The sequence below is a fragment of the Mauremys reevesii genome, linkage group 5 (assembly GCF_016161935.1).
Source record: "Mauremys reevesii isolate NIE-2019 linkage group 5, ASM1616193v1, whole genome shotgun sequence".
Lineage (NCBI taxonomy): Eukaryota > Metazoa > Chordata > Testudines > Geoemydidae > Mauremys > Mauremys reevesii.
This window is the reverse complement of record NC_052627.1, coordinates 784,529-806,158: the sequence shown is the minus strand read 5'-3', so window position 1 is coordinate 806,158 and position 21,630 is coordinate 784,529. Positions and strand designations below refer to the sequence as shown.

Genomic DNA, 21,630 nt, shown 5'->3' with positions numbered 1-21,630 from the left:
CAACAGTTATTTTCTGGCCTGGGAAGTAAATCCCTTGCTGCAGCCGTTTAAACAGAGTAGTGTTCCTGAGGACGCGAGTGTCATGAACCCTTCCTGGCCTCTCACGTTGATGTTGGTGAAACGTCCCTTGTGATCCACCAGTGCTTGCAGCACCATTGAAAAGTACCCCTTTCGGTTTATATACTGGCTGTCCTGGTGCTGCGGTGCCAAGACAGGGATATGGGTTCCATCTATCGCCCCACCACAGTTAGGAAATCCCATTGCAACCAAGCCATCCACTATGACCTGCACATTTCCCAGAGTCAATACCTTGGTAGCAGCAGCTTAGTGATTGCTTTGGCTACTTGCATCACAGCAGCCCCCACAGTAGATTTGCCCACGCCAAATTGATTCCCGACTAACTGGTAGCTGTGTGGCGTTGCAAGCTTCCACAGGGTTATCGCCACTCGCTTCTCAACTGTGAGGGCTGCTCTCATCTTGGTATTCTGGCGCTTCAGGGCAGGGAAAAGCAAGTCACAAAGTTCCATGGAAGTGCCCTTATGCATGCGAAAGTTTCTCAGCCACTGGGAATCATCCCACACCTGCAACACTATGCGGTCCCACCAGTGTGTGCTTGTTTCTCAGGCCCAGAATCGGCGTTCCATGGCTAGAACCTGCCCCATTAACAGCATGATCTCCAAAGTGCCGGGGCCCACAGTTTGAGAGAATTCTGTGTCCATGTCCTCATCACTCTCGTCACAGCGCTGCCGTAGCTGCCTCCTCCTTGCCTGGTTTTGCAGGTCCTGGTTCAGCATAAACTGCACAATAATGCGCGAGGTGTTTACAATGTTCATGGCTGCTGTCTTGAGCTGAGCGGGCCCCATGCTTGCCATGGTATGGCGTCTGCACAGTTCACCCAGGAAAAAAGGCACGAAATGGTTGTCTACCATTGCTTTCATGGAGGGAGGGGTGAGGCTGAACCCAGAACCACCAGCGACAATTTTTTTTGCCCCATCAGGCATTGGGATTTCAACCCAGAATTTCAGTGGGCAGGGGAGAAGCAGGAACTATGGGATAGCTACTCACAGTGCAATGCTCCGGAAGTCGATGCTAGTCTCGATATATGGACGCACACCACCGAATTAATGTGCTTAGTGTGGCCGCGTACACTCGACTTTATACAATCGGTTGCCCAAAATTGAATTCTGTAAATTTGGAGTAATCCCGTAGTGTAGACATACCCTTAGAGTGAAATATCAACCAAAATACCCCTGCAAAGAGCTCAGGGTACCTGAACAATTCATTAGGCTCACAAGAGCTAATGAAATTTGCTTTTCACCAGCAGTTAAACATTATCCCACACACAGAATGAATGAACGCATCCAGCCAACAAATCAAAGCTGCAAAACAGCCCCATTAGTGTTAGTGGTGTTGGACAGACGGCTTTGGATTCTTCGATCATGGGATGGTGTTCCAAGAAGGAGGAGTGCTAGGCAGAGATGGGCTCCATCTAACGAAGAGAGGGAAGAGCAGCATCGCAAGCAGGCTGGCTAACCTAGTGAGGAGGGCTTTAAACTAGGTTCACCGGAGGAAGGAGACCAAAGCCCTGAGGTAAGTGGGGAAGTGGGATACCGGGAGGAAGCACGAGCAGGAGAGTACAAGAGGGGAGGACTCCTGTCTCAGACTGAGAAATCGGGACAATCAGCGAGTTATCTTAAGGCCTATACACAAATGCAAGAAGCCTGGGAAACAAGCAGGAAGAACTGGAAGTCCTGGCACAGTCAAGGAACTATGATATGGTTGGAATAACAGAGACTTGGTGGGATAACTCACATGACTGGAGTACTGTCATGGATAGATATAAACTGTTCAGGAAGGACAGGCAGGGCAGAAAAGGTGGGAGAGTTGCATTGTATGTAAGAGAGCAGTATGACTGCTCAGAGCTCCGGTATGAAACTGCAGAAAAACCTGAGAGTCTCTGGATTAAGTTTAGAAGTGTGAGAAATAAGAGTGATGTCATGGTGGGAGTCTACTATAGACCACCAGACCAGGGGGATGAAGTGGACGAGGCTTTCTTCCAGCAACTAACAGAAGTTACTAGATCGCAGGCCCTGGTTCTCATGGGGGACTTTAATCACCCTGATATCTGCTGGGAGAGCAATACAGCGGTGCACAGACAATCCAGGAACTTTTTGGAAAGTGTAGGGGACAATTTCCTGGTCCAAGTGCTGGAGGAACCAACTAGGGGCAGAGCTCTTCTTGACCTGCTGCTCACAAACAGAGAAGAGTTAGTAGGGGAAGCAAAAGTGGATGGGAACCTGGGAGGCAGTGACCATGAGATGGTCGAGTTCAGGATCCTGACACAGGGAAAAAAGGAGGGCAGCAGAATACGGACCCTGGACTTCAGAAAAGCAGACTTTGACTCCCTCAGGGAGCTGATGAGCAGGATCCCCTGGGAAAATAACATGAGGGGGAAAGGAGTCCAGGAGACCTGGCTGTATTTTAAAGAATCCTTATTGAGGCTGCAAGAAAAAAACATCCCGATGTATAGAAAAAATAGTAAATATGGCAGGCGACCAGCTTGGCTTAACAGTGAAATCCTTGCTGATCTTAAAGGCAAAAAAGAAGCTTACAAGAAGTGGAAGATTAGACAAAAGACAAGGGAGGAGTATCAAAATATTGCTCAGGCATGAAGGAGTCAAATCAGGAAGGCCAAATCACACTTGGAGTTGCAGCTAGCAAGAGATGTTAAGAGTAACAAGAAGGGTTTCTTTCAAGTATGTTAGTAACAAGAAAGTCAAGGAAAGTGTGGGCCCCTTACTGAATGAGGGAGGCAACCTAGTGACAGAGGATGTGGAGAAAGCTAGTGTACTCAATGCTTTTCTTGCCTCTGTCTTCACAGACAAGGTCAGCTCCCAGACTGCTGCACTGGGCAGCACAGTATGGGGAGAAGGTGACCAGCTCTCTGTGGAGAAAGAAGTGGTTCGGGAATATTTAGAAAAACTGGACAAGCACAAGTCTATGGGGCCGGATGCGCTGCATGCGAGGGTGCTAAAGGATTTGGCGGATGTGATTGCAGAGCCATTGGCCGTTATCTTTGAAAACTCATGGCGAACAGGGGAGGTCCCGGATGACTGGAAAAAGGCTACTGTAGTGCCCATCTTTAAAAAAGGGAAGAAGGAGGATCCGGGGAACTACAGGCCAGTCAGCCTCACTTCAGTCCCTATAAAAATCATGGAGCAGGTCCTCAAGTAATCAATTCTGAAGCACTTAGAGGAGAGGAAAGTGCTCAGGAACAGTCAGCATGGATTCACCAAGGGCAAGTCATGCCTGACTAACCTAATTGCCTTCTATGAGGGTCTGTGGATGAGGGGAAAGCAGTGGATGTGTTATTCCTTGACTTTAGCAAAGCTTTTGATACAGTCTCCCACAGTATTCTTGCCAGCAAGTTAAAGAAGTATGGGCTGAATGATTGGACTACAAGATGGATAGAAAGCTGGCTAGATTGTCAGGCTCAGCGGGTAGTGATCAACGGCTCCATGTCTAGTTGGCAGCCAGTTTCAAGTGGAGTGCCCCAAGGTTCGGTCCTGGGGCCGGTTTTGTTCAATATCTTCATTAATGATCTGGAGGATGGCATGGACTACACCCTCAGCAAGTTTGCAGATGACACTAAACTGGGAGGAGTGGTAGATATGCTGGAGGGTAGGGATAGGATACAGAGGGACCTAGACAAATTAGAGGACTGGGCCAAAAGAAATATGATGAGGTTCAACAAGGACAAGTGCAGAGTCCTGCACTTAGGACGGAAGAATCCCATTCACTGTTAGAGACTAGGGACCGAGTGGCTAGGCAGCAGTTCTGCAGAAAAGGACCTAGGGGTTACAGTGGACGAGAAGCTGGATATGAGTCAACAGTGGGCCCTTGTTGCCAAGAATGCTAATGGCATTTTGGGCTGTATAAGTAGGGGCATTGCCAGCAGATTGAGGGATGTGATCATTCCCCTATATTCAACATTGGTAAGGCCTCATCTGGAGTAGTGTGTCCAGTTTTGGGCCCCACACTACAAGGAGGATGTGGATAAATTGGAAAGAGTCCAGCAGAGGGCAACAAAAATGATTAGGGAGCTGGAGCACATGACTTATGAGGAGAAGCTGAGGGAACGGGGATTGTTTAGTCTGCGGAAGAGAAGAATGAGGCGGGATTTGATAGCTGCTTTCAACTACCTGAAAGGGGGTTCCAAAGAGGATGGAGTTAGACTGTTCTCAGTGGTATCTGATGACAGAACAGGGTGTAATGGCCTCAAGTTGAAGAGGGGGAGGTTTAGGTTGGATATTAGGAAAAACTTTTTCACTAGGTGGGTGGTGAAGCACTGGAATGCGTTACCTAAGGAGGTGGTGGAATCTCCTTCCTTAGAGGTTTTTAAGGTTAGGCTTGACAAACTCCTGGCTGGGATGATTTAGTTGGGTTTGGTCCTGCTTTGAGCAGGGGGTTGGACTTGATGACCTTCTGAGGTCCCTTCCAACCGTGATATACTGTGATTCTGGGATACTATGATAAGCCCCAGGAACAGCCCTCAACCCTCTATCAAATAAAGAAGGGCCTGTTAGGCTCTGGTGAAAGGGCTGGTCCCTTCTCCTGAACCCAGGAGCCAGACAGGGCCTTTCTGATTGGAAGTCAGGGCAGGAAGCTCTGGAGGTAGGTGGATATTGGTTAGGTTAGAGCACATGGAGGGGGAGCATGTCAGCTGTTACACCATTTCATAGGGCTGCCCTGCCCTGTCTGCCCTGCTCTAGTCCTGTTGGCACAGGATGGGGGGGACTTTATGTAGGCTATGCAAGGAGGGAGGGAAAAACCTCTCTGTGCTCACACTGCCCACCTGTGTGAAGGCCGGGCAGAGTATGGCTCTTGTTGTTTATTCTCCACTGTGGAAGGAGAATGTGGCCTCTCAGTGAGTTTGTTTTATTTTGAACCAGAAAACTTGTGAATTACCTGGAACTGCAGCAAGGCCTCTTCTGCCTTGGACAAGGACTACTGCTGAGGTCTGATTAGTTCTACACCCCTCTGGCACACTGCTTCAGTCAGAAAAATATAGTGCTTGTGGGGGCAGAAAGCCTTGGCATATGTGTATGACAGAAATTGTTGTGACAGTGACTGAGCGAGCAGGAAAATGCCTTAAAAACTAAAGCTGTCACCACCCTTGGACTGTGTGTGTGTTTCTTAAAATCTTTTATCTCTGTGTACCATAAATGAGATTCCTGTAATTTACCAGTGATGGTTTCACTTTCAATTGGAAGATTCTAGATGCATGGAAAATGTTTCTGTTCAGATAAAATTGCTGTAAGTTAACCAGCAATATCTGTCTGAACAGACTGGAGTCAGACGTGCAATGCTACCGTAAATACTGAGACGTTCACTTGCAACACAGACCTGGTAGTTCTGAAGGTAGGACCCCTTCCTCCACCACCAGCCTCTGCCCTTCCCTATAGGATCCAGCAGGCAGGTGAGTGTCAGCCCCTGATTGCTCTGGGTGAGGCTCTGTTGTTCTTCATGGGAGCTGTTCCTATGGATGGGAGTCTGTCTGGTGCTCTCACTTTCCTACGCTGGAGGGTAGAGATAGGATACAGAGGGACCTAGACAAATTAGAGGACTGGGCCAAAAGAAACCTGATGAGGTTCAACAAGGACAAGTGCAGAGTCCTGCACTTAGGACGGCAGAATCCCATGCACTGCTACAGACTAGGGACCGAATGGCTGGGCAGCAGTTCTGCAGAAAAGGACCTAGGGGTTACGGTGGACGAAAAGCTGAATATGAGTCAACAGTGTGTCCTTGTTGCCAAGAAGTTCTAATGGCATTTTGGGTTGTATAAGTAGGGGCATTTCCAGCAGATCGAGGGATGTGATCATTCCCCTCTATTCAGCACAGGTGAGGCCTCATTTGGAGTACTGTGTCCAGTTTTGGGCCCCACACTACAAGAAGGATGTGGATAAATTGGAAAGAGTCCAGCGGAGGGCAATAAAAATGATTAGGGGTCTGGAGCACATGACTTATGAGAAGAGGCTGAGGGAACTGGGATTGTTTAGTCTGCAGAAGAGAAGAATGAGGGGGGATTTGATAGCTGCTTTCAACTACCTGAAAGGGGGTTCCAAGGAGGATGGATCTAGACTGTTCTCAGTGGTAGAAGATGACAGAACAAGGAGTAATGGTCTCAAGTTGAAGAGGGGGAGGTTTAGGTTGGATATTAGGAAAAACTTTTTCACTAGTAGGGTGGTGAGGAACTGGAATGCGTTACCTAAGGAGGTGGTGGAATCTCCTTCCTTAGAGGTCTTTAAGGTCAGGCTTGACAAAGCCCTGGCTGGGATGATTTAGTTGGGTTTGGTCCTGCTTTGAGCAGGTGGTTGGACTAAATGACCTCCTGAGGTCCCTTCCAACCCTGAGATTCTATGATACTTTAAAAATTGCTGCAGAAATTACTAAAATGCTCAGAGATCTTTGCAGTCCCTTTTCCATTTTCCTGTAACACAGACTGAAATAGTGTCTGTTTATTCACAGACTGAAATAGTGTCTGTTCCCTGGCATCCGTGGTTGTACCCACTTCCCTGGGCTGCACCGACCCTCAATGGCTGCCTGAGTGTAGGGGAGATTAGAGGGCCTCAGTGCTGAGGTGTACTGAGGTCTGACTGTGTTGGAATTGCCAGCTATCACTGTAAGGGTGCGTGGTGGGGAGCGAGGAATTCCCTGGTCATACTTGCAGGCTAGAGGGCTCTGTAGATAAGCTTGTGATTGTGCCAGCAGTCAGTTTGCAGACAGCCAGCTTAAAGTAAGTTGGGGAGAGTTGTGCTTTAGGGAGCAGCCTGCTTTGTCTCTCTTCTTAGTGTTGGGTTCTTGTGTGCGTGTTCTGAATTCTGAGAAAAAAAGTTATGTTTTTATTTAACTTCTCTCTGTGTGTGCTGTGAACACAAGAAGTGCCACCGTAACCTAGATTCCTGGTAAACCTTCCACCATCGGAAACCTTTGCCAGGATATCGGCTGGCATAAATCAGTATGACCCCTGGAGGAGAGCTGGAGACATAGGCAGTAGCCTCTGCAGAGTTCAGTTTGCAATGAAGTTTTTGTTTAAAACCTACTTTTTTCATCCTCTCTAAATTCCAAAAGATAAGTCAGCTCAGCCTGATTGTCGGGGGTGAGATCAAGTTATTGGGGAAAACGAGTTATTTGAACAAGGCATTGCTGAGCTAGGACACCTTGATTGTGAGCTGATTTTTTTTAACCTACACTGAATGAAAAACAATTGTCCTCTAGTGCAGGGGTGGGCAAACGTTTTAGCCCGAGGGCCACATAAAGGTACGAAACTATATGGAGGGCCGGGTAGGGAAGGCTGTGCTTCCCCAAACAGCCTGGCCCTGCCCTCGGGACCTCCCATCCCTGACCGCCCCCTCTGGACCCCACTCTCATCAACCTCCCTGACTGCCTTGACCCCTATCCACAGCCCCAACCCCTGACAGGCCCCCCCATGCCTATCAACCCACCCCTGCTCCCCATCCCCTGACCACCCCCCCAGAGCCCCTGACCCATCCAACCCCTCCTGCTCCTTGTCCCCTGACTGCCCCCTTCCAGGACCCCCTGCCCCTAACAGCCCCCTGGGACCTCACTCAGTATCCACCCCCCCCTGCTCCCTGTCCCTGTTCCACACCCCCGCTTTCTGATAAGCCCCCGGGGCCTCCCACACCGATCCCACCGCCCCCGGCGCCCGGTCACCAGCTCCCCCCCCCCCGACCCACCGCCCCATCCAACTACTCCCCGTTCTCTGACTGCCCCTCGGGACCCCCTGCCCCTTATCCAATCCCCCCATGCCCCACCCTATTACCATGCCGTTCAGAGTGGCAGGACTGGCTTATTGGAAAGCCTGGGAAGTGGGTGGGTACAAGCCGTGCTGGTGGCATGGTGAGCTGAGGCTGCGGGGGAGAGGGGACAGCACGGGAGGGACTGGGGGCAGCCTCCTCGGCCGGGAGCTCAAGGCCCGGCAGGACAATCCCATGGGCCATAGTTTGCCCACCTCTGCTCTAGTGGGACTCCTCTGATCCCCAAAGGAGGGAGAGCCCTTTATTCCTCCTGCCTCAGGAACTCGGTGACTCAACCGAGGACCAATGGGCCCTGAGCTCTTTGCACGTGTGTCTCCATCTGGTGTCTGGAGGCATGTTGTCCAATACTGTCTCCTGTTTCCCAGGGCTTCCCCATTGGATTAGTCTGGCAAATGGGTGACACAGTGAAGAACAGGAGCCCACAAACTCAGAGCAGTGGACTTCCACTGCTGACATCTTCTGTGTGGGACCTGAACCAAGGGCCAGAATTGATAATATGAAGCTATTAGACCTCATTTCTTGAACCACAGATGAGAAGGCCCAGTGCTAACACTAAATTCTGCAGAACTTCAGCTCCCCCCTCCCAACAATTATGTTTAAACCTGAGCATGAACTATTTCACTGCTGTCCATTTTAGTAGCTGGGCTAGGGTAGACGGTGGGAGGGCAACCTTGCGAGTGAAGTGGGAGTAGCTGAGGGGAAGGAAATGCCAAGGGAAGACAGGAAGACGCAGGGGAGAAAAAGGAAAGCAGGGAAACAAGAGGATAGGGAAGGAAGAGGAACAAAGGACAGAGAATGGTGGTCACAGTGGTGAGCGTTTTCCCCACTGAGTGATGCTGAGCACGATAACAAGGCCCTGGAGAAGTAACACAGTGATGATAATGAACAGGGAATTTACTCTATTACTGCTCTTAATCTTCCATGGAGGCTGGTGAGGGCGTCACTTTGGAATGAGGAGAGTGGTGAGCCCTAAATGGATGCTCTGGCCCAGAGATCATAATACAATGGAATTTGGCCCCCTGCACAGAATGAGATTAACACCCCTAGGCTAGAGGGAGGTGCACTGGCCTGGGAGCCAGGAGACCATGAGGTCTAGTCTCACTTCTTCCACTCACTCGTGTTAACAATTCTCTGTGCTTCACAGTATTATTATTGATCAAGGTGTCATGTCCCTACCTGAGGAGACCATCAAGGACCCTTGTCCCCCTTCTAACAGATGAGGTAACAGCAAACCTGAACATGAGATGTTGCACAAGCTCAGTTCTAGTAGCTTTAGGATCAGGACAGGTCTCTCCCACATGGCCACAGTGTGTCTCAGACTGATTGAGCCAAATCTGTGTGCTTGGTTCTGCGGAGCCACTTCTGCTAAGTCCAGTGAGACACACAGACCAATTTACCTAGCACATCCTATAATGTGATAGAACATCTGTGTAGGGAATGAGGAGGAGGCTGCAGGAAGAGCCAGGATGTTGGACAAGTCACTTAACCCGGGATATTTGGAGTAGGGGGTAATGGTAAGAGGGCTGGATCTGAGTCAGAGCTGGATAAGTGAGGGAGGCCCTGACCCTACTCTCCAGGCTGTGAGGAGCTGTGGGCCAGCAGCTGTGGGAAGAGTGGTGGTTGTGATTGTCAGTTTTGCTAAAAAGCAGCAAAAATTATTTTTAACCTCTGGCGAACCCCCTTGCTCTGCTTTACTCTTTCACTTTCTTCTTCAGCCTTGCTACGTGCAGGAATAAAGAATAAATTCTTCAGCCGTTGAACAAGCATTAACAGAAAACTGCACGAGACCAGACTGATACCCAACTGATTCTCTTTTCCAAAATGATTTTGCTTCGTAGCCTCACTTCAATTCATTAATTGTGAGGCACCTCCTGGACTAGGGGCCCGTGTAACTGACTGTAGCTGGAGGACAGCAATTCTGTAACAGCTGAGAAGTTTCTCCTGGTTTCATAAGGTAGGTGGCAGGATTTTTTCATTCTTTATCTTGTTTTTAAATCCCTTTTCCTGGGTCAGCAGGGGAAGGGTAGTGCAGGGCAGCCCTATCAAGGGGTGCGGCAGCTGACATGCTCCCACTGCATGTGCTTTACCCAACCAATATCCTCGTACCTCCAGAGCTCCCTGCTCTGGCTTCCAATCAGAAAGAACCTGCCAGGCTCCAGGATACATCACAAGGGACCAGCCCCTTCACCAGAGCCTGACGGGCTCTTCTTTACTGGATAGAGTTACGGGAGAGGGTTGAGGGTTGTTCCTGGGCAGTTAACGGGGCAGTTTTGCAGCTTTGATTTATTGGCTGGCTGAGTTCATTCATTGTGTGTGTGGGATAATGTTTTCCAGCTGGGTGGGCGCCAGCTATTGTGACTCTAACAAATTGTTCGGGCATCCGGAGCACTTTGCAGGGGTATTTTGTCTGGTATTTCACTCTACAGACAGGCTAATAATAAATATGAGAGCTAGTCATGCATGTTGTCCTCTAAAGGAGGTGTCAGAGTTGCCTGGGGACACCAGTTATTTAACTCCTGCCTCATTTCGCCCCCCCCACCCACTCCCCAGCAGTGTCCCATGACTCAGCCAGTTGGCCCAGGAGATGGGGCTTCCCTATGGAGGGTCCCTGCTCATGCTCACCCGGTGCTGTCTGCCTTTGATCTGCAAACACTCCATGCAAACTGCTGCTGAAAGCTGGAACGAGCAGGGAGAATTGGTAGCTGCAGGGTGATGAGCTCCAAGTTCCATGCGGCCTCCGACTGCCCCCACCCACCTTCTTTGGCATGTGACTCCACAAATAAACAATGCTGCATAAAGCAAAATGTGGCCAGTACCAAGTACTCAGGGATAGCATAGAAAGAGCCTGATTGGCTCAGTTCCCAGTGAAATCCCAATGGACAACCTGCCCCAAATTCTCATTTACTGAGGGACAATTTTCACTCATTGCTTGATGTATTTGCTTTCCCAACCAACTCTCTGTACAACTTTTCATGAGTGATGTACCCAAGTATTTGGATTCTAATATCTAAACTGAATTGTTAAATTTAATCCCTTTAATTTGGGTTATTGATGATTATGTATTTCTTGTGCTTTTGACTTTTAAAACTAACTTTGTCTTTATGGATAATCTAAGCACTATACCTAGATGTACAGACATTGTTTTCTTAACCAGTGTAAATATTATGTAACTTTTTAAACATTAGCTTTACTAAGCAACAGCTGGAAGTCCAGGGCTAAGGGTCCTTCCAGCCTCTCCTCTTCTCAGGCCCACCCAATACAGGAGGAACCCCAGGCTTCCTGCAGTGTTGCTGGTAAAAGCCCCCCCACCACCACCCCACAGAGCAATGTTTTATTAGCTTTCTTGGCCTGCCACTATTCACTTAGGAGAGGTCTCCATTGAGCAGACTTCTGCGATGGCCAGGTCCTCTCCTGAGTTGGTACAGTCCATTTGGATGAGGAGTTCAGACTTTCCCCTTTGGTGTACGATACTTTGCATTTATTGACACTGGATTTCATTTACTCTCCTGTTGCCCATTTCCTGCGTTGTTCAGGTCTCTCTGAAGTTCCTAACTAGGGTGACCAGACAGCAAGTGTGAAAAATCAGGACAGAGGGTGGAGGGTAATAGGAGCCTATATAAGAAAAAGACCCACAAATCAGAACTGTCCCTATAAAATGGGACATCTGGTCACCTATTCCTCACAGCCCTCTTACGGCCTGACTAACCTCAATATCTTCGTGTCACCATCATCTATCACTACCTCACCACCCCTCACAACCCCATTCCAGCTCATGAATACGTTTATGAAAGAACACAGGACCTAGTACAGAACTTTGAGGCCCTGCTGTTAATCTCTGGCCATGATGAAAACTGACCATTTATTCCCACTGTCGCCAAGCAGGTTTCTGATCCATGACAATATTTTGCCTCTCCCCCATGACCTGATTTCTTTAGTAGCCTCTTGAGAGGGACTGCGCCAAAGGCCTTTAGAAAGTCCAAGTAAATTACATCTACTATCCCTTTTGGCACATTCAAAGAATTCTAACCAATTAATGAGCAATGAATTTTCTTTTAGAAGCCATGACAGTTTCCCCAGCTGATTGATGTTGCTGATGCCCCTGTTCTATTACTGAGCTGCACACAAAGATAATTCCCCAGGGCTCTGCTAGGTTGTTTGATCTTGTTGGTGCCAGGAACCTGATTCCCCGGAGGGGACTTTCTCTGCCTGAGGCTTTTGCTGAGCCCTGTGGGACCAGTCCTGCTTCAGGGTGCTGCCTGAGGCCCTCAGCCAGTTGTACAGCCGGCATGCACTGACTCCAGCTGGGCCCACCCTGGGATGCCAGTCCACCCTTATGGGCTGGATTGTGACAATCCAGGGCCCCAGTTATACAGCGTTCCCTGGGCCCTGCCCTTCTCCTCCATTTTCAGTGGCTGCATCAGAGACAACCCACACAAGAACGGTGTGCTAGACTGGCAAGGGCTGTGAAGACTCCCCTTTGGGCAGGCTGGAGTCTCTTTCCCAGATGGACAGGGACGGAGGCTGGGAGACCACCTCCTCCCCCTATGAGCTGCAGCTGGGTGGCAGCAGGACCCTCTGCCATGAGGAGTGGCAGAGGGGGCTGCCTTGTGTGTGGTTTAAAAAAGAACCCCCAAGCCCTCTTTGTAGCACAGGGCTGCAGTTTTGAACCAGCACAGAGTTCCCTGAGCTGAGGTCACGTGTAGGCCGGGGAGCTTTCAGCCAGTAGTTCTGGAACTTGTCTAGAAATCGCTCCTTTCAGAGTGGGTTTATTCCTGTGCCAGAGCTGGAGCTGGCCTGAGTTTGGGCCAGACTGTCAGCAGAATTCAGCACTTTTTGGGCGCCCAACGCGCTGAGCCCTTTGGAAAATCTGGTCTCAGCTGCAGGTGCTGGGCACCTCTGAAAGGTCTGGCCTGAATGTGTGGTTGTCACACTCCAGTGCCCAGTGGAGTCAGCGTAGTCTCACCAACTCTGCCTATTTACCGCGCTCATGTTCTGGATCGCAGGGTCACGCTCACTGACTCGCTCACCCAGGGCTTGTGTGGTCGTCTGGACATCAGGGAGATGGAGGATTCCTCGATGTGCCCCGGCTCCGTGAGGTCACTGCCGCTGCTTGGCTTCACCATTTTCCTCATTTCTCTTCACGTTCCCCAGCTGGACTCAGGTAGGATTCCTGGGGCTTTAGGGTCCAGTCTCTCTCCCACAGAAACCAGCAGCTGTGCTGGGGAAGGCTGGGCCCTCAGTTTGAGCTCTGTCTGAGGAAACTCAGGGGTTATGAGCAGAACAGCAAAGGTGGCAGCTGGTGGGCAGAGGACCAAGGAAGTGTTGGGCAATAACTGTGTCTTATAGCCTACAAGAGGTCCTCACAGCAAGTCTCCAGCTGGCAGCATGTGGCGGCTGTGCCCAAAAATGTCCCCATGAGGCTGATTGATTTCTGGTTCAGTGGGACGTGTCCTGCCCCTAGGGGCAGCGGAGATGTATAGCTGGGTCCTGCTTGCAGGGACAATCTGTTCCGTAGAATGGCCTCAACAATTAGAAACTGCCCATAGCCTGGTCCTGTCCTCAGCAACTAGAAACCTTTGTCCAGAAATGCAATGGAGAGTTTTGGGGGCCAGGGATGCGTCTGAGTGTTCACAACTCGGGGGAGAGCTGGGTAGTGGAGATACTAGGTGACACCTGGTAATAATCTTCCCACTGGCACCAGTGGGGCCAGGATTTCACCTCTGGTGCTCTGAAGAAAAGGGCAGACTGGCTTGGAGGGAGTGTTGGGGCTAAGTGGGAAGGGTGGGAAAACAAGGAGTAGCTCCCAGGCACCGCAGGACTTTGGTCACACTCTTCCAAACTCTGGGAGAATTTACATAAAATTACAAAGATGATTTTCAAATGGCAAAAATTAAAAAAGCGGAAACGTGGCTGAATCAGGTTTGATTAGAAGTGGTTTGAAAAGGCCAATTATTGTTGGTGGGAAGTTTTATTTAAACTATTTTTCAAAATTTCCTACCAATTGTTTTTTCTTTGTTTGTTTTGTCCAAAATCTGAGAAGTAACTGTACTGAGAATGTATTTTTTTACTGACAAATTTTCAGTTTTCAGACAAGTTTTATTTATGTTTTTTTCAACATGAAGGGAAATTTTTGACTGAAATTGAAAATTTTCATTTTGCTTAAAAAGCCACATTTTGTCAAAAAAAGTTTTGATAAAAAAATTTCAACCAGCAGTAATTTTGATAAAGTGATCAGTTACAGTCCCTCTGAGTGTTCTGCCTAACTCTGAGACATGGCTGAAAGCAGGTGGAATGTAAAGCTCAATAATGATACATATTTGATATGTTAATGGAAGCCAGAAAAAAATGACAAGAAAAGAGGAGTTGATTTCTAGGAGAAGGAGGATTTTAAAATGTTTTCCTAAGAGTGTAGTAAAGGTCTCAGTAAGAAGATCACCTAGGAGATGTAATTTGCCCTTAAGGAGATATTGTGCCAAATCTAAAGATGAAATTCTGCCTCTCAGGAAGTGCAGCCCAGGATAGAGCCTGGATTTTAGCCACCTTTGCATCTCCTGGATCCTGGGCTGTTCCAGGGACTGCAACAGCCCCCAGTGTCAATTAGAGCACCCCTAGGGTTGCTCTAGCTTGCAGCAGCCTCCACAGCTGCTCTGCAGCCCTGGTATTGGCAGAACGCCAAGTGCTCCAGCCACACCATGTGACACGCTTTGGTGCTCTGAGGATATGGTCAAGTATGCCAGCCCCGAGCCACTTCTGCAGAGGGGATTGCCCAACCCCCTTTACTCTGCCAGAGGAAGGTGAAAAGGCCAGAATCCATCTGTATATGATGGGCCAAGGCCACTCAGAGTCAGTGGCAGAGCTGGGAACAGGATGCAGGTGTTCGTGGCTTCTAGTCCCACACTCAGTCCCCCAGCCTCTCGGGGCTCACAGCATCACATTGCTTCCATTTATATGGCTGTCGCTATGTCTGTGCTCTGCCCTGCCTTTAAAGTCTCTTGGGAGTAACCCTTCAGCATGCCAGACCCCCAAGGGGTCACATTTTCCAAGAGGGTAGCCACGTGGCCTCAGTACCTCTGAGACTGGCCTCTGGGCTCTAGCTCTCCTGTTTCTCATGGTGAGCTCTGCCCAGGGACTACAGGATAGGGTGTATTACTCAGCGGGAACACAGTGCTGGGAAATCCTTGGGTTAGCACAGAGGGGCAGGGTTAAAACACAGCTCAGAGTGGCTGAAGCCAGGGCTCCACTGAGCCATGCTGCTGTGCATCCATCTGGACACTTTCTCTCTGTCCCTTTGCCTCTGAGTCCTGAACGAAAGGTCCTGTGTGTCTGTGAACAGTGTTCTTAACACAGGCTCCCTGACACTCCTCATCCCCTGTTCTCCTGCTGCCAAACCATGCTGAGTTCCAATGTCCAGCCTGCATTGGCTCCCCAGCCATTAAGTGATAATGCCCCAGTCCCGGCTCTTTCTTTTTCTCTTCCAGACTGGATCCTGCGTTCACAGGTGCAGGTTGTATTTAGTTCACTTTAATTATTCTGGTATGGAACCAGGTGGTAACATATTTTAGATATCTCATGTCGTCCATCTGTCTGGAGAGACATTTTAACCCTTGTGCATTCTGGGGGTAACAATACAGAGACTGACAGGGAGACCCTTTGCTGATAAAAATATTACAGTAAATTCCCATTTCCATTGCCATGAAATATTCCTAGTTCCATGTTAGCTACAGTTTGATTTGTCCTGGTTCCTTCTACAGTGAGTTTCAAGGTGATTGGACCCGATCGCCCCATCAGGGCCCTTGTGGGAGAAGATGCTCTGTTAGCCTGTCACCTCTCCCCCAGGATGAGCGCTGAGAGCATGGAGGTGCGCTGGTTCCGATCCACGTTCTCTGCAATTGTCCATCTCTATCGGGATGGGAGAGATCAGGTTGGCCAACAGATCGCACCGTATCGAAGCAGGACGAAGCTACTGAAGGACAGTATTGCTAATGGGACTGTCTCCTTGAGGATACACAACATCACCCCCTCTGATGAAGGGACTTACGGCTGCCACTTCCAATCACCCACCTTTTACGAAGAAGCTATCTTGGAACTGGAGGTGGCTGGTCAGTAGCACGGGGTGTTGTTTACTCTTCCCAGCACCAGTGAGCACTGGTCAATGGTGTGTCTCACCCCCACCCCCGCGGTTCTGGTCTGCTCAGACTAGTCACCTCTCACAGGAAAGGCACCAGAGACCTAGGGAATGAGGCCGACTGCTAATGGGTTTGATGCACTCGCCTGCCAACTCCTCAGACCCCCTGGAGTAACCAATTCCATGTCCAGTTCCTCCACCCCCCAGCTGCTGGGGCATCTGTCTGAGCAAGGATCAGTCCCTGCCTATTTCCCTGACCTCTGTTCTGGGGACATGCCCCAGACGTGGCTGCTCATCCCAGGGAGTGTGACCCCTTCTCCCACAATTTTCTTGGGCACTGAGAAAGTTTGTGGAAATCTCCCAGAAGCCTCTGCTTCCAGGAGCTGATAGAAGACCTCTAGGTAGCACAGTGTGTCTATGACTTGTGAGATACCCTGAGGTCTGTGCAGCCACAGGTGGTGACTGGAGCTCTGTGTGTGAACTACCCATCACGTGGTAGATCTGTATGTGTAACATCATGGCGAGTGAGGACACTGCTACACCACTGGGCTCACACTGCCACAGTCCCGCCAATCCAGTCTGCACCAGTGCAGTTCTCTGGTGGCCCCAGGGTGTAGCAGTGACACAGGTTCACTCCATTCCCCTCCAGGTCTGGGCTCCACCCCTCACCTTTCTGTCGATGGCTATCAGCATGGAGGGATCCACGTGGTGTGTGAATCGGCTGGATGGTATCCGGAGCCCCAAGTGCTGTGGAGAGACCTCAGGGGGCAGCAACTAGCACCAGTGATGGAGAAAATATCCCAGCGGGCTGACGGGCTGTTTGATACTCACATTGCTGCTGTTATAACAGACTCTTCGAACCAGAACTTGTCCTGCTCTGTCCTCAACCCCCGTCTCGGCCAAGAGAAAACAGCGAAGATGCACATAGCAGGTCCAGGGCCGGCCTTCGGGAAAATGGCACCCTGGGTGACCTTGTATTTTGGCACCTATGGATGCAGTGCCCCCCTATTGCCCTGACCCCTGTGGGTGTCCTCCCATTGCCCCAGGCCTCCACCAGCTCCCCACAGCCCCAAGGTCCCATTGCCTCTTCCCAAGAATAGAGTAAGGGAAGGAGGGAACCAGGCAGGTGTGTGGGGTGGGGGAGATGGACCCATCTTGTGCTAGTGCAGGGAAGCTGAGAGGTGGCACTCACTGATAAAACTGAGTGGGATTTCATGCTTCTAATCTGAGATGTATGTGTGAAACTATTTGTAAAATACACAACAACAATAATAATGAAAAAAAACCTTTCTCCCCCAACCCCTCCTGCTCCCTGTTCTCCCCAGCTCCAGCTCCCCTAAATCCTTCTGCACCCCCTTCTCTTCTAAATGCTGCACTCCCATCCTGTGCCTCAACCTCTGCAGTCCTTCTGCCCAACTCCCTCCTAATTCCTTCTTTCCTAGCCTCGTACTCCCCTCCTGCACCCCAACCCCTGCACTGCGCCACCTTCTTCCCTAACTCTCTTGTGCCCCTCGTCCCCAACCACCTTCTGCACTCCCTTCTCCTCTCCTATTCCCCATCCCCCCTAAACCTTTCTGCATCCCCTTCACAGCAAAGCCCTGCACTCCCATCCTGTGCCCAATCCCCTGCACTGCACCCCCTTCACCCCTAATCTCAGCAACACTCCTGTGTTCCACCCCCTCCACCTCCTTCTCCCCAGCCCCCTTTGCACCCCTTCTTTCTTAGCCCTTCACTTCCTTCCTGCACCCAGGTGAGTAAAGAGACCTGGATGGAAGGGGCAGCTGGCATTGCTGCTCCCTCTCCCCTCCAACTCCTCGCTCGCATTGCTCCTCGTTCCCCCCCTTCCTCCGTGCCCCCTAGGAGGCTGTGACAGAGCAGCAAGGAGCAGCATCATGGCTCTGTGAATCCAGGTCACTTCTACCCTGGGCTGGGTAAGGGCGGTGGGGCAGAGAGCAGCAGCTCCTGATGCCTCACAGCACAGCCCAGATGGGGCAAGTGACCTGGATGCAGGGAGCCCTGGCATTGTTCCTTGCCCTGCCCCCTCCCACGCAGCCCCCTAGAGGGCACGGAAGAACATTGGGGGGACAAGCTGTATCTGTGCATTGCGGCTCCCCCACCATGTTCCTCCACCAGGAGGAAGCAGGAGAAATCTGGGTGTCTCCTCACATGGTGCCTCTGGGAGTTTGCTGCACTCCTGTGCTGGCTGGCAGCGAGCTCCTCTGACAGTGCCCTGGGCAGTCTCCCAGGTGCCCATCCCTAAGGCCAGACATGAGCAGGTCAGAGCCCAGCACAGCCAGAGTGCTCGGCACCAGCAGAACAAAGTCTCTCACAGCAGACGGCCTATCGGCAATGTAGCCAGGGCCTAGCCAAGTTCAGTGACCAGGCTAAAGCTTGGGCTTCCCTCAGCCTCATGGGATGATCCACTTCTCCGCTCTCAAAAGCCAGACCAAACATGCCTGTGAGATCCTCCCAGACCACCGCAGGATGCTGCAGACTCCCCTAAACTCCTGCTGCTGCCACATCGATTCTGTCTGGGTTCAAATCAATGCAACTTTGCCTTGCAGATGTGTTCCTCCCAAGGACCAATCCCTACCAGGTGGCTCTGTCTGTGACCCTGGCTGGTGTGTTTCTTCTCGTTCTCTTGGCCGGTTACTGCTTCTGGAAGCAGCACAGAGGAAAAGGTAGGGTGACAGAGGGGAAGGAATGGTGTGGGACCAGAGAGAGGGTCTCTGAATTCAGAGAAGGCTGTCAGGGGGCTTTGGTCCTGTGCCATGAAGAGAGATTTGAGTGAAGTCAGTGAGAGGGCAGGAGGGAGAGGGAATGATCAATGGAAGAGAGGAGCTGAACTCACCCTGGGGTGGGGGGATGTCCTGGATGAGCCACGACTCTGTGTGTGAACTGAGAAGCACCAGATGTAGAGTCACCCCTTTGGGTCTCATTGTAGAATAGAATGTACCTGTCCCTAGGTGCTCAGTGGACGTTGGAGTCGCCCAGTCTGAAGCAGGAATGAGACCTAGAAAATTGGCCATGGATCTGCATTGTCACTTGTATCACACTAGCATCTGTGAGCACCAAACACACCTATTGGGAGACAATCCTGGCCCCAATTAATTTATAATCTAATTAGGGCAGGCACATGAAGGGCAGGGGGGAAACTGAGGCACAAAGCAGGAAAAGGACTTGCCCAAGGATATTCTGCAAGTCAGCGGCAGAGCTGGGAATAGAGCCCAAGACTCCTGAGACCCAGCTCAGCGCCCCATCCACTGCCCAACCTGCTAACTTCTGTGTATTGAACAGGCCTGCTGGCAGGCAACAAGGAGCAGGAGCTATTCATCAAGGTCCCTCCCACATCCAGCAAGACTAAAGGGGCTCCCTGGTGGTTGGTGAAGCTAGTTAGACCCAAAGAGCATCGACAACATGTAGGGTGATGGGGGATGGCACCATCCACCCCCTTAAATGTAGTCCTTGTCTACATCCAACCACTGTGTTGCTGTAACCCTACCAGGATATGGAAAGCAGCACAGGTGGCTCGTGTGGATGCTGTTAGATAGGGATGAAGGCGCTTACCCCAGTAGAGCTATTGCCACTGGGGAAGGGGAGAAGCTATAATGCTATGAGGCACCTTTGTCCCAGTGTAATTGCATCCACACTAGGGGTTGTATCACTATAACTATTTGGGTAAAACTTCACACCCCTAACCACCATAGCTAGAAATGCTATCTGTGCACCGGGCCTTAGTAATTACAGCCCAGTGACATTCATTAACAGGAGTGATATCACTGTAAATGTGACACTGCAATCTTACATGTCACCTTCTCCCCCCTAGATGCTCAGCAAGCTGAACTGAAGAAAAAGATACGTGAGTGTCTATTACTGCTACTATTGTTGTTAATAACGATAAATTAAAAAACAGGCTTGTGGATGTGACTCACTGTGAGTGTGTTACAGGCCCCCTGTGAGCCAGTTTACAGAGCCAGGTTCTTTAGCTGGGGCTGTAACAGCTCCTCTCCTCTGTGGAATGGGACAGGGAACCCATGACCTGTGCACCAGTAGATTATGTACTTTCTCTATCCCAATCAATACAAACACTGGATAAGCCCCCATGATTGTGATAACTGCCCTTTTGTCCAACACACTGGGGACTGAAGTGAGAACTTCCGTGTCTGAGTTCCTGCTGATGAGTGTTACGCTCCTAGCACATACACAGAGAAGTTAGATGCATGCTTCCAGAAAGTGCATGTATGGTTTTAACGTAACACGACGACATTGCATGGCCTCCAGAACCCCAGCACTGCTGTAGTAATTTAGATGGAATAAACAGTTAAAGATGACAACACAACCATGTCACTGTTCAACATGAAACAGAGCTAAACCCCTTTGGGGTTTGGTATCCAGAGACCTCAGCCTGCTTTGTACCATGGCAAACACACCATTAAAAATCTTTTAACCTTTCATTAAAAATACAGAAAAGAAGGAAAACAGGTAAAGCATTTGAAATGTAAAGTATTACATGAGATTTTTGTTTTTATGACATCCCCTGTTCCCTTTGTCTTTAATGAAAGACTTTAGAAGGAACTCCCACCCGCACCTGTGGCTGACAGTCTCTTAGACGGTATTAAAGATGGGAATAAGTGTCCTTTTTGGAGAAAAGAGAAGAAGTTAGTAGAGACAGGCTTGAACTGTGCAATGATCCATGTCTTGGCTAGGCTATGCCTACCCTGAGGAGAGGCGGAGGCAAACCAGCACTGTGGAGTTAACCTTACATTTTAAACTTAATAAAGGAAAAAACCCCAGAAATTTGGCAGGAACAACAGAATCATAGAATATCAGGGTTGGAAGGGACCTCAGGAGATCATCTAGTCCAAACCCCTGCTCAAAGCAGGACCAATCCCCTACTAAATCATCCCAGCCAGGGCTTTGTCTCCTCTAAGGAAGGAGATTCCACCACCTCCCTAGGTAACCCATTCCAGTGCTTCACCACCCTCCTAGTGAAAAAGTTTTTCCTAATATCCAACCTAAATCTCCCCCACTGCAACTTGAGACCATTGCTTCTTGTTCTGTCATCTTCCACCACTGACAACAGCCTAGCTCCATCCTCTTTGGAACCCCCTTTCAGGTAGTTGAAAGCAGCTATCAAATCCCCCCTCAACCTTCTTTTGGTTAGGCTAAACAAGCCAAGCTCTTTGAGTCTCCTTTCATAAGATAGGTTTTCAATTCCTTGAATCATCTTAGTAGCTCTTCTCTGTACCTGTTCCAATTTGAATTCATCCTTCTTAAACATGAGAGACGAGAACGGCACACAGTATTCCAGATGAGGTCTCACCAATGCCTTGTATAATGGTACTAGCACCTCCTTATCTTTGCTGGAAATACCGTGCCTGATGCATCCTAAAACCACATTAGATTTTAACGGCCATATCACATTGACGGCTCATAGTCATCCTGTGATCAACCAATACTCTGAGGTCCTTCTCCACCTCTGTTACTTCCAACTAATGTGTCCCCAATTTATAACTAAAATTCTTGTTATTAATCCCTAAATGCAGGACCTTGCACTTTTCACTATTAAATTTCATCCTATTCCTATTACTCCAGTTTACAAGGACATCCAGATCTTCCTGTATGACATCCCGGTCCTTCTCTGTGTTAGCAATACCTCCCAGCCTT

General features: G+C 49.8%; 1 protein-coding gene across 10 annotated transcripts in view; it reads left to right on the top strand.

The window, feature by feature from the left end:
- LOC120405616 (butyrophilin subfamily 1 member A1-like) overlaps nt 1–21,630 on the top strand; it is a 73,832-nt gene that overhangs the window by 11,350 nt on the left and 40,852 nt on the right. For 3 of the 10 annotated variants that reach the window (XM_039539263.1, XM_039539265.1, XM_039539267.1), the window contains 6 exons: nt 9,554–9,792; nt 12,842–12,999; nt 15,590–15,937; nt 16,613–16,894; nt 18,528–18,644; nt 19,790–19,822. In XM_039539263.1, coding sequence (XP_039395197.1) covers nt 12,900–12,999; nt 15,590–15,937; nt 16,613–16,894; nt 18,528–18,644; nt 19,790–19,822 — 880 coding nt within the window. In that variant the 5' untranslated portion in view covers nt 9,554–9,792; nt 12,842–12,899. Of the gene's footprint in view, nt 1–1,531; nt 1,591–4,630; nt 4,675–5,349; nt 5,480–9,553; nt 9,793–12,841; nt 13,000–15,589; nt 15,938–16,612; nt 16,895–18,527; nt 18,645–19,789; nt 19,823–21,630 lie in introns of those variants that run through there. The other 7 variants (XM_039539264.1, XM_039539268.1, XM_039539262.1 and 4 more) reach the window with 7 other exon arrangements.